At 49.1% G+C, this 13332-nt stretch overlaps 1 protein-coding gene across 1 annotated transcript; it reads right to left on the bottom strand.

Annotated features, from left to right (window-relative positions):
- Positions 1-2719: 2719 nt before the first annotated feature.
- Positions 2720-13318, bottom strand: SHPK (sedoheptulokinase). The gene is made up of 8 exons (XM_082201853.1): positions 13177-13318; positions 12333-12545; positions 11191-11332; positions 7376-7559; positions 6805-6957; positions 4947-5122; positions 3803-4003; positions 2720-3260 (listed from the first exon to the last, which is right to left on the bottom strand). Exons 2-8 carry the CDS (start codon positions 12516-12518, stop codon positions 2866-2868), a joined length of 1437 nt encoding a protein of 478 aa, XP_082057979.1. The 5' UTR covers positions 12519-12545; positions 13177-13318; the 3' UTR covers positions 2720-2865.
- Positions 13319-13332: the final 14 nt, after the last annotated feature.

The following is a 13332-nucleotide window of genomic DNA, read 5'->3' as shown; positions in this document are numbered from 1 at the left end:
AGGTTTCTGCACAACCACACTCCTTTGCAGCCTGCTGTATCCATTCTTTGCTTTGCCTACTTTCACCTCTGGCCTCCAGAAGGCTGTGCAGAAAGGAAGGTGGCCGCTGGTCTGAAAAGTGTCCCTGCCTGTAGCATACAGGACTGAGCAATCATTAAAATCTGATCCTTAGCTAGGAAAGATGAATGCAGGAGCTAGAGAGAGATGCATCATACTGCGTCATACCATTGGTCCCAGTATTGCCCACACTGACTGGCAGTGTAACTCTCCAGGGTTTAAAGCAAGGGACATTCCCAGCCTCTACTAGTTGATGCCAGGGAACCCGAGACGCCTTCTGAACCTGGGACCGCTATCACTAAGCTACAGCTCTTCCGTTAAAAAATAAAGCCAAGATTCTAGTCCTCGTGGTTCTGAACTAAAGAATGATTGAATAGGAACAGCTGCCTTCTATTGAACCAGATCACCTAACACAGTATACAGCCTACAGGGACTGGCAGGAGCTTTCCCGAATTTTAGGCTGGGGTCCTCTTTCCCAACCCCACCTGGAGACATTAAGGGTGGAATCTGGGACCCTCCTCACGCAGAGCACATGCTCCGCCACTGAGCCAGAGCTCTTCCCTTCGAAGGAGGAGAAAGATGGGGCCGTTTAGACTCTGATCTCATCTTCCCATCTGCATGCATCTTTGAGGGCCCAGCCCCACGGCTGCAGCCAGACTGGTGTCTCGGCTGTTTCCTCCGAGACAGGCCACGCTTCCAAAGAGCCCTCTGCGGAATAAGTAATTTAAAAAGAAAAAGCGACCGGGAAAAACGACAGAGAGCAGAAATGATAATGGCAGCAATAAAAAAGCAACGGAAATGCGCCATTTGTCGCAAAGCTCTCTTGATGGAAGGCTCAAATTGGTGGAGGGAAAGGGGGAGGTTAGCGACCTGTGCTTTAAAGGGGAGTTTCAGTACTACTGATGTGTTTTCAAGGCCCATTATCCACACAGGAAGCTACCTTGCCAGGAATCAAACCACTGATCTATCCGGCACAGCATTAATCTGCTCTGGGATGGGGAATCTTTTTGTGTCTGAAGACCATGCTCCCATCTGAGCAGCCCTTCTGGGGTCCATGTGCCAGTGGTGGGCAGAGCAGTGAATGCCACTGTCACCTTCGTACAGCTGGCTAGTTTCTACAACCACCTCCACCTCCCTCTATGCTCCGCCCAGGCAAGTAGAGGGCATTATCAGAGGGCAAGGACATATTTCTAGTTTGGGGGGAGGAAGTTTAAGAGTTAATAGCAGATCTCGTGGGGTGTGTTGCTTGGGAAAGAAGGGGTGGGGTCTAGGGAGGGAGTCCCAAGGGCCTGTCAAAGGCCTGGAGGGCTGCATTTGGCCACTGGGCCAAAAGGTGCCAACCCCCGCTTTAAACTCTTAAAAGTGTTCCTGTTGCATTTTGCGATCTGTTTGGTGCTTCTCTGATTTGAGATAAAACAAGTCCAACCCTGTGGACGCTGCATTTGATAAATATATCAAAAATAAAAAACTGGCACCTGCTCATTTAGGACATTTCAGCCAGCCTCTTACACCTAGAACTGTTTCCGTACGTTGACAAGATTCATGGACCCCCTTGAAAACCGTTAAGGGTCTCAGAGCCAGACCTTTTAGCAAAAACCTTTCTCACTTCAATCCTGACATTTACATACACATGGTGCTGGTTTTGACAATCTGCCACTGAAAAGGGTGCTTTTAAATGTTTAGGGTTAGATTAGTAGATTGCATCACTGGTGCGTTGAGAAAACCATGGGTTTTCTCCCTGGGATGGAGGAATTTGATTTGGTGTGCGTTTACTGCAAACTAATCAAAGTTGCACTTTCTGGAATGGTTGAGAACCGAAACACAGCTATGCTTCAAAATTTGCACGTATCCAAATGCCATCCAAACTGGAGGGCTATAGATGCCCCATCCCTGAATTTTTAGAGACACAGCTCCCCTCTGGGCTGTTGTTTCCATCTGACTGCTTCCCTTCCCCCCATATTGTGGCTCCAAGCCCCATTTTCCCTCCCCATTTGGAGAGACATAAGCGAGTGCAGGTGGCCTGGAGAGAGAGGCAAGGACGACAACAGCACAAAAATCAGCACAGGCAAGTTTTCTTATTCCTGTTGCACTGAGACATATGCAGCCACTACGAACCAGAAATGCTTCTCATATGCAAGGGGGTGGGTGGGTTCCTCTTCAGTATGGGAAACCCCTCCACAAAAGCTACCAAAGGCAAGAGGAATAACAAACCCCGTGTGTGTGTGTGTGTGTGTGTGTGTGTGTGTGTGTGTGTGTGTGTGTTCTCCACCTCCCAGATTTAATTCTGAAATGTACTGCTGCACAGGGTTTGATCCACCCCGAAGATCTGCAAAAGGAAGGAAACTCTCAAAGGCCCATGGCTGCCATCACAGGCGCCAACAAAGAGTCTGGCGAGATCTGAAGGCATCACTTCCCTGTCCCTATAACAGAATAGCAGATGACTGCAAAAACAGAGGGATAAATATCTGGTTCCTTTTCGCAATGGAAACACAGAACGGCCTGTATATAACTTGGAGGGGAGGGGGTACAGAATGGGCAACAAAAGTCTTCCCCAAAAAACTTTCAGTGGTGTCTGAGGCCTGCATTAACCCCTCTACTGCCAGGGATGTGCAGGGAGCAGATAGCTCCAGGAAGGACCTGATTTTTGGGTAGACAGATGGGATCGTTCTGAATCCACTGCATTTTTATTCCGGGGTAGGGGGTGCCTACTCTCTCGCCTTCCCTTTCTCCCCCTGCCCCGCAACTTTTGGCCCTCTATGCGTTCACGAACCCTCTTTCCAGAGGAAGTGCTTTTTTGCGGCCCCAAGGTCACTTCCTGCGCAGCATGGCCAAGGCGGCGCCCACGGCTGAATCCACATTTCTCCCATAGACCACGGGAAATGGGTAGGCCTTCTCCACTTCCTGACGCATCACCTCGTTCTTGCCCAGGGCGCTGCCGCTGGCCAGGATCCGCGTGACCCCGGCTTCCTTCAGGTGCTGCGAAGGCAGCATGGAGTGCAGGTTTTGGACCACGCCGTGGCACAGCGCCCGGGTCACGTGGCCCAGGGAGAGGTCGGAGGCCGCGATGTCCATCACTGAGGCCAACCTTTCCGGCATGTGCCTCTCGCCAAAGATGGTGGGGCAGATGTTGAGGTCGGTGTCCGTTTGGGCCAAGGCAGCGCTGATTATACGCGGGTAGAGATCCGATTCTGGGACTTGGAGTCCTGTAGAAGGAGATTAAAAGGGTTGGGAGAGGAAGACTGATCAAATGACTGAAAGGCCCTCCCGCTCCAAAAGAATGGGAGTGCCTAAATGAATACCTCAAAAGTCAAGGTTCGAGGACAGAAATCTGGCTGAGTCTGGAATAACCTTGCGAAGCGAAAGGATGTGAAAGAGGGATTTATATCTAGATGTTAGGAGAGAGATGATAAAGAAAACAGGAAAACAGGAAGACACAATGAGAGATAAAGGCGGTGCTGTGGGATTGGTGGAAGTCAATGTCTTGTTGTCGTTTTAGTGTTTATAATAATAACTTGTAAGATATGGATTTGGTTTTGTTGTTTTTGTTTTGTTGTTGTTGCTTTCTTTAGTTTATGAATGTTGATTTTTGTGTGTTGTGTATTGTTATTTTTCGATATCTTTCGTGTTGTTGTGTGGAAAATACCAATACAATTTATATTTAAAAATTTAAAAAACAACAACAAAAAAACCCACAAATTACTGAAAGGAAGGAGAAAAGAGGTCCCCGTTTTATCCCTTCCTTTACCCAGCTCAGCCATCCACCGCATGAGCATGTTCACGAATGTCGCCACCACGTTGCCGCCGTTGAGGGAAGCAGCCACCACCAGGTAGGTGTTGTTGAAGTACGGATAGTAGGCCACAGGGGAACAAGGGTTCGGCGAATCCGCCGGCTGGAAGCCCGAAGGCATCAGGACGGTGAGTTGCGCAGAAGTACTGATGTTGAGGACTAGGAGGATGGAGAGGAAAGCAAGAGTTGGAAAACACCTGGTTGGCTCAAATTCTGCTTAGAGGCATGTAACCCTGGCCTTCAACGGGTGAGGCTGGACCCACAAGGGAGCTTCAACAGAGGTCTTCCCGCATGGCCCCAGAAACCCCCTGGAGGGAGGGGAACCTCCATCAGGCACCCCCTGCCCCTGAACTGGGCCAGCTGATCATTATCGCAACTACTGCTACTGTTGCCAGTGTGGTGTAGTGGTTAAGAGCGGTGGACTCGTAATCTGGTGAACCAGGTTCGCTTCCCCACTCCTCCACATGCGGCTGCTGGGTGACCTTGGGCCAGTCACACTTCTCTGAAGTCTCTCAGCCCCACTCACCTCACAGAGGGTTTGTTGTGGGGGAGGAAGGGAAAGGAGAATGTTAGCCCCTTTGAGACTCCTTCGGGTAGTGATAAAGCAAATCCAAACTCTTCTTCTTCTTCTTCTTCTACTATATAGAAATGGGTACCTGTGCTTTTATTTTCCTCCTCCTTCCCTCTCCCTCTCCCTTTTTGCTTGAATCTCATTTTTTTTTAAGATTGTAAGTTTGAGAGTAGGGACTGTCTTGTTTTGACTGTATGTAAGCTGATCTGAGAGCCTTTTCTGCTAAAGAGCAGGTACAGCTGCTCCAAATAAATTACAGTGGTACCTCGGGTTAAGAACTTAATTCGTTCCGGAGGTCCGTTCTTAACCTGAAACGGTTATTAACCTGAGGTACGACTTTAGCTAATGGGGCCTCCAGCTGCTGCCGCGCTGCCGGAGCACAATTTCTGTTCTCATCCTGAAGCAAAGTTCTTAACCTGAGGTACTATTTCTGGGTGAGCAGAGTCTGTAACCTGAAGCGTCTGTAACCTGAGGTACCACTGTATTTCCAGAAGGCGTGGGGTGGGGGGAGGTGCTGCTTTGTGCCCCTACCTGCACTTGTGCTGTCGGACATGCAAGAGAACACCGAGCACTGGAAGTCCCCCAAGGCGGCCCCGACTTCCGTCCCCTTTGGTATCTGGTGCCACACGTAGGCGGTCTCCCCAGCCAGTTCTCCGGGCTGGACGACTTCAGGAAGCAGGTGGATGGGGAAGTGGGACTCTTTCAGGCTGAAACCAGAGGCAGAGGTCAATGGGGAGCTGTCCGGGTTGGAAGGAGAAGGGCCCAGCTGCTGGACATGCTTGGAGGGGAGGCGGAAGGAGGGATCTCAGGCTAACACAGCCGTGCAGATTACAGTTGCATCAACTCACTGCTCAAATTATGGGGGAGAAGGTAGAAGGGAGAAGGGGAGGCCCTTGGTGGAAGCCATAAACCAGGGAACTTAGGAACCTCAAGCCTAGGAAGCAAAGGCGGCCCTCCGTGCCTCTCTTTCCGGCCCTCAAACCTCTCCCCTGGCAATACCTTCACCAGCCCTGCTTTGTATCCTCACTGAGGGTTTTTGCCAAGCTGGGAAATGTCCTTGACCTCTACTAGTGCCTTTTGCTTGCTTTGATGGAGAATAAAGGTAAAGGGACCCCTGACCATTAGGTCCAGTCGCGGACGACTCTGGGGTTGCGGCACTCATCTCGCATTATTGGCCGAGGGAGCCGGCGTACAGCTTCCGGGTCATGTGGCCAGCATGACTAAGCCGCTTCTGGCGAACCAGAGCAGCGCACGGAAACGCCGTTTACCTTCCCGCTGGAGCGGTACCTATTTATCTACTTGCACTTCGACGTGCTTTCAAACTGCTAGGTTGGCAGGAGCAGGGACCGAGCAAGGGGAGCTCATCCTGTTGCGGGGATTCGAACCGCCGACCTTCTGATCAGCGAGTCCTAGGCTCTGTAGTTTAACCCACAGCGCCACCCGCTGATGGAGAATAGAAACGCTAAAATTTACATTTGTTGCTTCGTCTGCTTTTGCCTCTGGCCAAGCCCACCACTGGCAATGCTGCCCCTGGGCTGGGGCGATGGGAGTTGGAGGCCAACAAAATCTGGAAGGTCACGGCTTCCCCGCAAAGGGTTCCAGATCCGCTTTCCTTGTCAACAGCAGCGCAAGTCTAGAAACACCTGTCCACGTTCCCCAGCAATATGGGGTTGATTATCCTGGCACCTGCCTTGCACGGCTGTTGTTAAGAAAATGTATGGGTGGTACTTTAAAAACATGCACAGACATGCTAGATAAATCGAGCTACTGCCCTTAAAAAGCAGAGAGCTGTGTGTGGACACACCGCTCCAAGGGTTAAGCCTTCAGAAAGTTTAAAACACACACAAGCAGTTAGACCCAACAAGCACCCCTTGGACAACCCCTACCCTGTCACGGCCACCATACGCTTCTGTTGCCACACCAGGTTAGCCCCAGAAACACACACACACACACAAGCCAAACCCAAGTTGTCCGCAACCTTGAGTCGGATTTAGGAAGCGGATTCTATCTTCCCTGGAAGGGTTGTGCATGTGAGAATCTTCCCTTCGGGGAGTCAGCTGGAGGCCTCAGACGCCTGTCCCTGGAAAGAGCAAACCCGGCCACTTCAAACAGCTTTTCTGGGTGGAGGGGGAATGATCGTCGGGAATGTATTGTTTTCAGTCTGTCAAGGGGTTGGATTTTTTTAAAATGAAAGGCGTTTCTGGTTTGCTAGGTTGCTCCTGATTCACTTATAAAATAAAATTGAGCTGGTGGGGGGGGAGGGGGGAATCAAAGAAAAGACATTCCCCCTTCTCTCGTATCCCAACACACAGAATCGAAAAATTAAATAATGACACACACACCCCACTTCGTAATAGTGGCTCCATCTGAGTCCACAGCGCTAACTTACATGTCCACATTCCAGCTTTTGCTTGTGGTGTTGAAGTAGCCCCAGCTGGCTGCGTTCTGGACAGACATCTGTGGCCTTTCCTGGCCACACAGCATGGCCACAACGTAGTCTTGGATGGTGCCAGCAGCATCGTAACGCTTCAGGAAATCTGGGCTGTCCAATAAACATACAAACAAAAAGTTGATGAACCTGGGCGTCTGCTGGTTAATGCACCTTTTAATTTGTGACTGACTCTGGGTGGAAAAAACGACTTGTACATAATGAAAGAGAACTCTCTCTCTTCCTCCAAGAAACTCAAAGTATTTCTTTGCCCACCCAAAAAAAACACAACATTTTTAATCCACAGAGCAGCCCTGCGAAGTAGGTTAGGCCAAGAGAGCGAATGTGCAACTGACTCAAGGTCGCCCGTGAACTTTCCTGGTCTGAGTCCCACCGCTGCACCCAATTGCTTCTCCCCCATGACTGAACCCACCAGGAAGGCCACCCCGCCCTCTGGCTGCAAATAAATCATCACAGAATCGCAGGCGACAAAGTAAGATGCAGAAGCTGAAGCAGGAAGGGGCAGCAGTACCTGTTTTTCAAGTACCAGTAGATTGTGGCGCAGCCGAAGCCCGTGGCCACGCTGAGGTGCGACTGCGGCTGAGGCAGCGAGGACAGGAAGGGGCTGCTGCAGCGGCCATCTTGCCATGTGATCAGGTGACTGACCTCTTCAGGCTCAAACGTCCACCCGTGCCTGCTTTCAATCCACTTGCAACCTGGAACGGGAAGAGAGAGCTGGTGAAGGAGGACCTGTTAGCCTCGTGTGGCTCAGTCAAAGCGACCCAGACCTTCCTGAGACGGGTTTATCCATCAGTGTCTCCTCCAAAAGGAGAATGTTAGCCGCTTTGAGACTCCTGAAGGTGAGTGAAAGGTGGGATATCAAATCCAAACTCTTCTTCTTCTTCAAAAGCACCGTGTTGTCTGCACGGACACAAGGACCTTTCTTTTCAATGAAGTGGGGGGGGGGGACCTAGGGCATTCCATTTGGCCCCAGGTTAGCAGAATGATTCCCTATCTTTCACCCCAGACAACACTGTCCCAATAAACTCTTCCATTCTGCAAATTCCAAGCACTGAGGCTTGCAAAGTCCATTGCTGACTTGCACCCAGCGAGAACCTCCTGGCGTCTTGAGAGGGATGGGTGGAAAGCAGGGCCGTTTTGTTGGCTCTGCAAAGACAGCACCTCCTTTGGGCTTCTCCAACGGGCAACAGACAATACATATTCCATCATGCTGCGGCAGAGGTAGATGAGAAGCAGGGCCCCTCCATTGGCTCAGCTGAGAGACCAGCTCCATTGGGGTCCTCCTCTCTCTGAATGGTTTCCATCCCAGCTGGTCATTGTGAGAACTGCATGAACTTTAGAACTGGTGTGCTTGTTTTTCTCTACAAGCAGAACACAGCTTCCGATTACCGTATTTTTTGCTCTATAAGACTCACTTTTTCCCTCCTAAAAAATAAGGGGGAGAGTGTGTGCCTCTTATGGAGCGAATGCAGGCTGCGCAGCTATCCCAGAAGCCAGAACAGCAGGAGGGATTGCTGCTTTCACTGCGCAGCGATCCCTCTTGCTGTTCTGGCTTCTGAGATTCAGAATATTTTTTTTCTTGTTTTCCTCCTCCAAAAACTGATGCGTCTTGTGGTCTGGTGCGTCTTATAGAGCGAAAAATGTGGTATGTTGGAAACCAGGTATCGCCTAGCCCTCACACACATTGTGATTCGTGATATATTGCCAGCTCAAATATTATGAGAAACAGTTATCACAATGTGAACTTCAAACCGGTTTTGGACAATATGTCAATATATCGCCCAGTCCTACTGGCTGGCAGCAGCTCTCCAGGGTTTCTGACAGGCTTATTTCCCAGTCCTATCTGGAGACCCCAGGGGTCGTACCAGGGACCTTCCAGATGCAAAGCAGATGTTCAAATCCTGAGCTACGGCCCTTCCCTGCGCACAAAACCAACCCACTGGTATAATGGTGTTAAGGGCAATCCTCTTTTGCGGAACTACATTCCCTGAATTTTCAGGAGATGCTTAGCTCTTCAGACATTAGATAAATGAAGATTAAAACCACAGAAAAGAAAGAAAAGAAAAGAAAATCTATCTCATTTCTTTCTCTTGACCTTTCTTTTGTTTTCCATATAAAAAATTGCTTTCAACCCTGCTGGGCTGTCCCTCCCTTCCCATTTATCTCTTCCTAACATGAAAATGGGCTCTTTGAAAGGACATTAATGGTAATCAGTTAAAAACAAAACAAAAAAGATAAAAATCATCATTTACAGCAAAGAAGATGTGATTTTCGCTAATCCACTCAGGACAAGGGAGAAAGAGAGATTGCATCCATTTACATCTGGGCAGAGATCAAAACCAAACACTCATGGCTTTGGAGAAAGGTAAAAATTAAGCATTTCCACTCAGAAGCACACGCAAATAGTGACCTCCAGATTTTATTTTATCTTACACCCGCCACCCACAGGAAATCTGGAAAACGGAGCAAGTTTGTCTGTCAACCTAATAGCCATTTCTGATTGCTTTAGCATTCCAGGAATAAAATCGCTTGGGAACCCTGCTAGGCTATTAAAGACCACATTCATCTCTGACAAGAAGCAGCTAATTCTTTCAGGAAATCAGTCCCCACGACCTGATCTGCAATGCCTTTCTGATGGGAGAGAGACTTTCTGCAGGCAATGGCTTCTCCACCTGCCTTGCAACCTCCAGTCCCAGACTATGGCTTTGCAAACAGCACAAGAAGCTGGGAAGAGAGGAGTTCAGGGATAGTTTTTGAAAATAATTTTATAACTTGTGTGTCGTTGTTTCTCAGTTTGGTCCTTTTACATGGTTTTGTACGTTTTCTGGTATTTTATGCATTGTGATTTGCTGTTATTTTATTGCTACTATTTTATTATTGTTTTTATTGATTTATTAGTAATTCTTTATTGTAATTGATAAGTGTAAACTGTTTATTATTTGCTGGCGCTTAATTGTACTGTTTACTATTGGATTCTAATGGATTCTTGAATATTGCTTTATTTGACAAAAGTTCTTTATTTTAAAGTTATTGTGACTTTTTATATAGGATCTGATTGTTACTATTAATGTTTGATGTTTTATTATTATTTTTATGTGTGTTGGAAGCTGCCCAGAGTGGCTGGAGCAACCCAGAGGGCAGGGTATAATTATTATTATTATTAATAATTGTCAGGGAACTGACATCGGAGCGAGAGGCGAAGGGGAGGCTCCCAGATGATGCTGGCGAAGGACCCAGCAGCAGGGGGAGAAACAGCTCAGTAGAGGGGGAAGCCAATCAGCGCAACACCAAGGATAAAGGGAGGCAGACGGGGGAAGTGGAGAGAGGGCTCCAGGACTCTTCACTGGACGTCAGTGAGGAGAGCCCAGGTCCTCCGCTACCCACGCCTTCCCTGCGCAGAAGACTCCCACGCAGTGAGAGGAGGAGGAGACTGGGTGTCAAACAACTTTTATGTTGGAAGAGGTTCAAGAAACGCCCACTGACGGATTCTGCCAGTGACTGAGGCAGCCACCATGAGAAGGGGCTGTGCAGTCAGAAAGGTTTAACAAGGGAAATTAACCGAGAAAGGCACCAGTTTACGCACGAGTAACTCATACCTATTACAATAATAATAATAATAATGGTTCCTCTAGGAAATATTTATCATTCTTAGGGCCACATGCCCTTCTGGGATGCTTTCCGGGGGCCAGGTACCAGTGCTGGGAGGGACCACAGGCAAAAATGGGCGGAGTAGCAGGCTTGCTTCTTCAAACCTCCCTGTGTCTAGGCATGCCAGAGACATTATCAGAGTTCAAGGATGCATTTCAAGCCAGGCAAAAGCACTCAAGGAGGATGCAAAGCAAGACTAGTAAGGTGCTTGGTTGCAAAGGGCGTGTGGCCCAGGGAGAGTCCCACGGGCCGGAATGAGAGGCCTGACGGGCCACATTTACACTATCATTGCTAACAGTCCTTAACCTCCCTTCTGTGAATTTCTCCAGAGCTTTTTAATGCTATCTTGGCCCTGACTTTGAGAGGGGAAAAAGAACAGAGAACATGTACACTCACACATGCAAATACAAACAGTGCAAGGAAAGTCCTGAATATCTTTGCTTTTATTCATTCAGACACAATCTTAGGTTCAATCTGCTTGGGGGTTGGGGTTGGTTTTTTTTGCCTGTACCATTTTGTTAGCATCTGGGAATAGGGAGATATTAGGCTTCAAAATGTTAAGTTTTGGTTCTTTTCTTTTTAATGCATGCATTTTAAAATAGGATGCCACCACACAAGTGTCGAGGAAGGACTGGTGCTGGATTTGGAAAGGAGGATTCTGCAAACCAGCTCTCTCACCTTGACCTGTTTTCCAAAACATGACTCCGTGCATTTGTCCAGAAACGCCAATGCGGCAAACCCTTCCCAAGAGTTGCTGGGGGAGACCAGCGAGGCAGTCATTCAAGGCAGCGACAATTTTTCGGACATCTTGCTCATTCCCCTACATGAGCAGAGAGAGAGAAAGTCCATAGGGAATGAAGCTTGGAAGCAGTTTTACCTGCTTTCTGTGATAGCAAAACAGCTCCCATCTTGGCATGCCAGATTTATTTTAGAAGAAGTGCTCTATCAGTTGGATCAACAGCTGTTGAATGTAGAGGAGCTCTAGCAGGGGGAGAAGCGTGGCAACCTAAGTCCACAGCCTCCTCTGAACCCCATGGACTTGGGGAGGGCCATAGCTCAGTGGCAGAGCATCCACTTTGCATGCAGAAGGTTGCGGGTTCAATCCTGGCCTCTCCAGGTGGGAAGACTCCCTGCCTGAATCCATGGAGAGCCAATATACCAGTCAATGTAGATTATACTGAGCCAGATGGAGCAATGGTCTGGTTCAGTATAACGCAGCTTCCAATGTTCTTGAGAACGCAACGCTGGATCAAACCAAAGGTCCCTCTGATCCATCTTCCTAGATCGGACCAAAGGTCGATTTAGTCTAGCCTGTGTTCCACCACAGCCTACAAGATGCTTTAGTAAAGGTAAAGGGACCCCTGACCATTAGGTCCGGTTGTGGCCGACTCTGGGGTTGTGGCGCTCATCTCGCTTTACTGGCCGAGGGAGCCGGCGTACAGCTTCCAGGTCATGTGGCCAGCAGGACTAAGCTGCTTCTGGCGAACCAGAGCAGCGCACGGAAACGCCGTTTACCTTCCCGTCGGAGCGGTACCTATTTATCTGCTTGCACTTTGACGTGCTTTCGAACTGCTAGGTTGGCAGGAGCTGGGACTGAGCCGTCATGGGGATTCAAACCACCAACCTTCTGATTGGCAAGCCCTAGGCTCTGTGGTTTAACCCACAGCACCACCCGCGTCCCTTCAGGATGCTATAGGGAAGCCCACAATGTACTGCTGGTATTCAAAGGTAGACTGCTCCTGCACTTGAAGGTTCCATGGGCCACTCACGACAAATAACCACCCAATTGATTTCCATTAATTTATCTCATCCTCTTTCACCTGTGGCCCGGCACTGGGGCTCTCCACCTGAGCCCGGGTTTCCCTGGCGCAGCTTGCGACCACAGTGGGTCCCTGCTCCATCTCTCGCAGCAGGATGGTTTTCACCGATGAAGTGCCCAAGTCGATCCCCAGGACGCAGGCCGCCATGGCAGGATTCAAATCCTTGTCTTGAATTTTGGGAGGCATCTTCCTTATACAAAACCACCTGGGTCACTGCAGGGAAGGAAAGGGATGGTTTTGATGCTGTACAAGAGTGCAAAGTAGCTATGATCTATGACCTGACATTGAGTAAGCCCAACGGATCAATGCAGCTTACTCCTGAGTAAACTTTAATTGAATGGTGCCATCAGCTATGCTATTTCTATTTAATTACTGCACAGTAACAAACCTGTATCCTATCTTGCCTGTGCGAGAGGTAGCTTACAACGAAGCCAATAAAAGAATATAAGAACAAAACTAATTAAAATACAATTTAGAGGGAGGGAGGAAAACAGGTAGGTAAATCAATGCAAAGGAGGCTATACGCTTGCCGCTGCTAACAACCCCTCCAACCTCAAAATGGGAGCAGAGTTAAGACGATGGGGCTAAAATGCGAAGTAAAAAAGCAGATCACAGGAGCAGAATCAGGTTGAAGAAAGTGAACTTTGGACCAAGGTCCGAGGGGTGCGCGCCACACTCAAGATGGCGACCTCATGACGCGACCGCCATCTTGGGTGTGTCGTTCCCCTTCAGGAACTCGATGTGGGAAGTACAGTACGACGCACCGAAGGTGGCGGCCGCCATCTTGGGCGTGTCAGCTGCCTTCTTTCAGACCCGCCTTACTTCCTCACTTCCCCAAGCTTACCTTACTTCACAGGTGTCCTCAAATCGCTATTTCGCCTGAGAGGGCGGGAAAGAGAAACCCACAAAAAGATTTCACAAGCCAGGAAGGAGAGAGGGGGCGGGGGGAGAGCGAGGACTTTGCCGCACCCAAGATGGCCGCCGAGGGAGAGAGAGGAAG

This window comes from Podarcis vaucheri (assembly GCF_965113315.1).
Source record: "Podarcis vaucheri genome assembly, chromosome: 15".
NCBI lineage: Eukaryota > Metazoa > Chordata > Lepidosauria > Squamata > Lacertidae > Podarcis > Podarcis vaucheri.
This window is presented reverse-complemented; position numbering and strand designations above follow the sequence as displayed.

Bases quoted from the DNA above. Each gene is read 5' to 3' on its own strand.
- SHPK (XM_082201853.1), bottom strand. From the start codon at position 12,518: ATGCCTCCCAAAATTCAAGACAAGGATTTGAATCCTGCCATGGCGGCC. The intron at 7,560-11,190 runs GTGAGAGAGCTG...TTCCCGTTCCAG, and splicing joins GTTTTGGAAAACAGGTCAAG to GTTGCAAGTGGATTGAAAGC. The intron at 6,958-7,375 runs GTACTGCTGCCC...TTTATTGGACAG, and splicing joins TACTGGTACTTGAAAAACAG to CCCAGATTTCCTGAAGCGTT.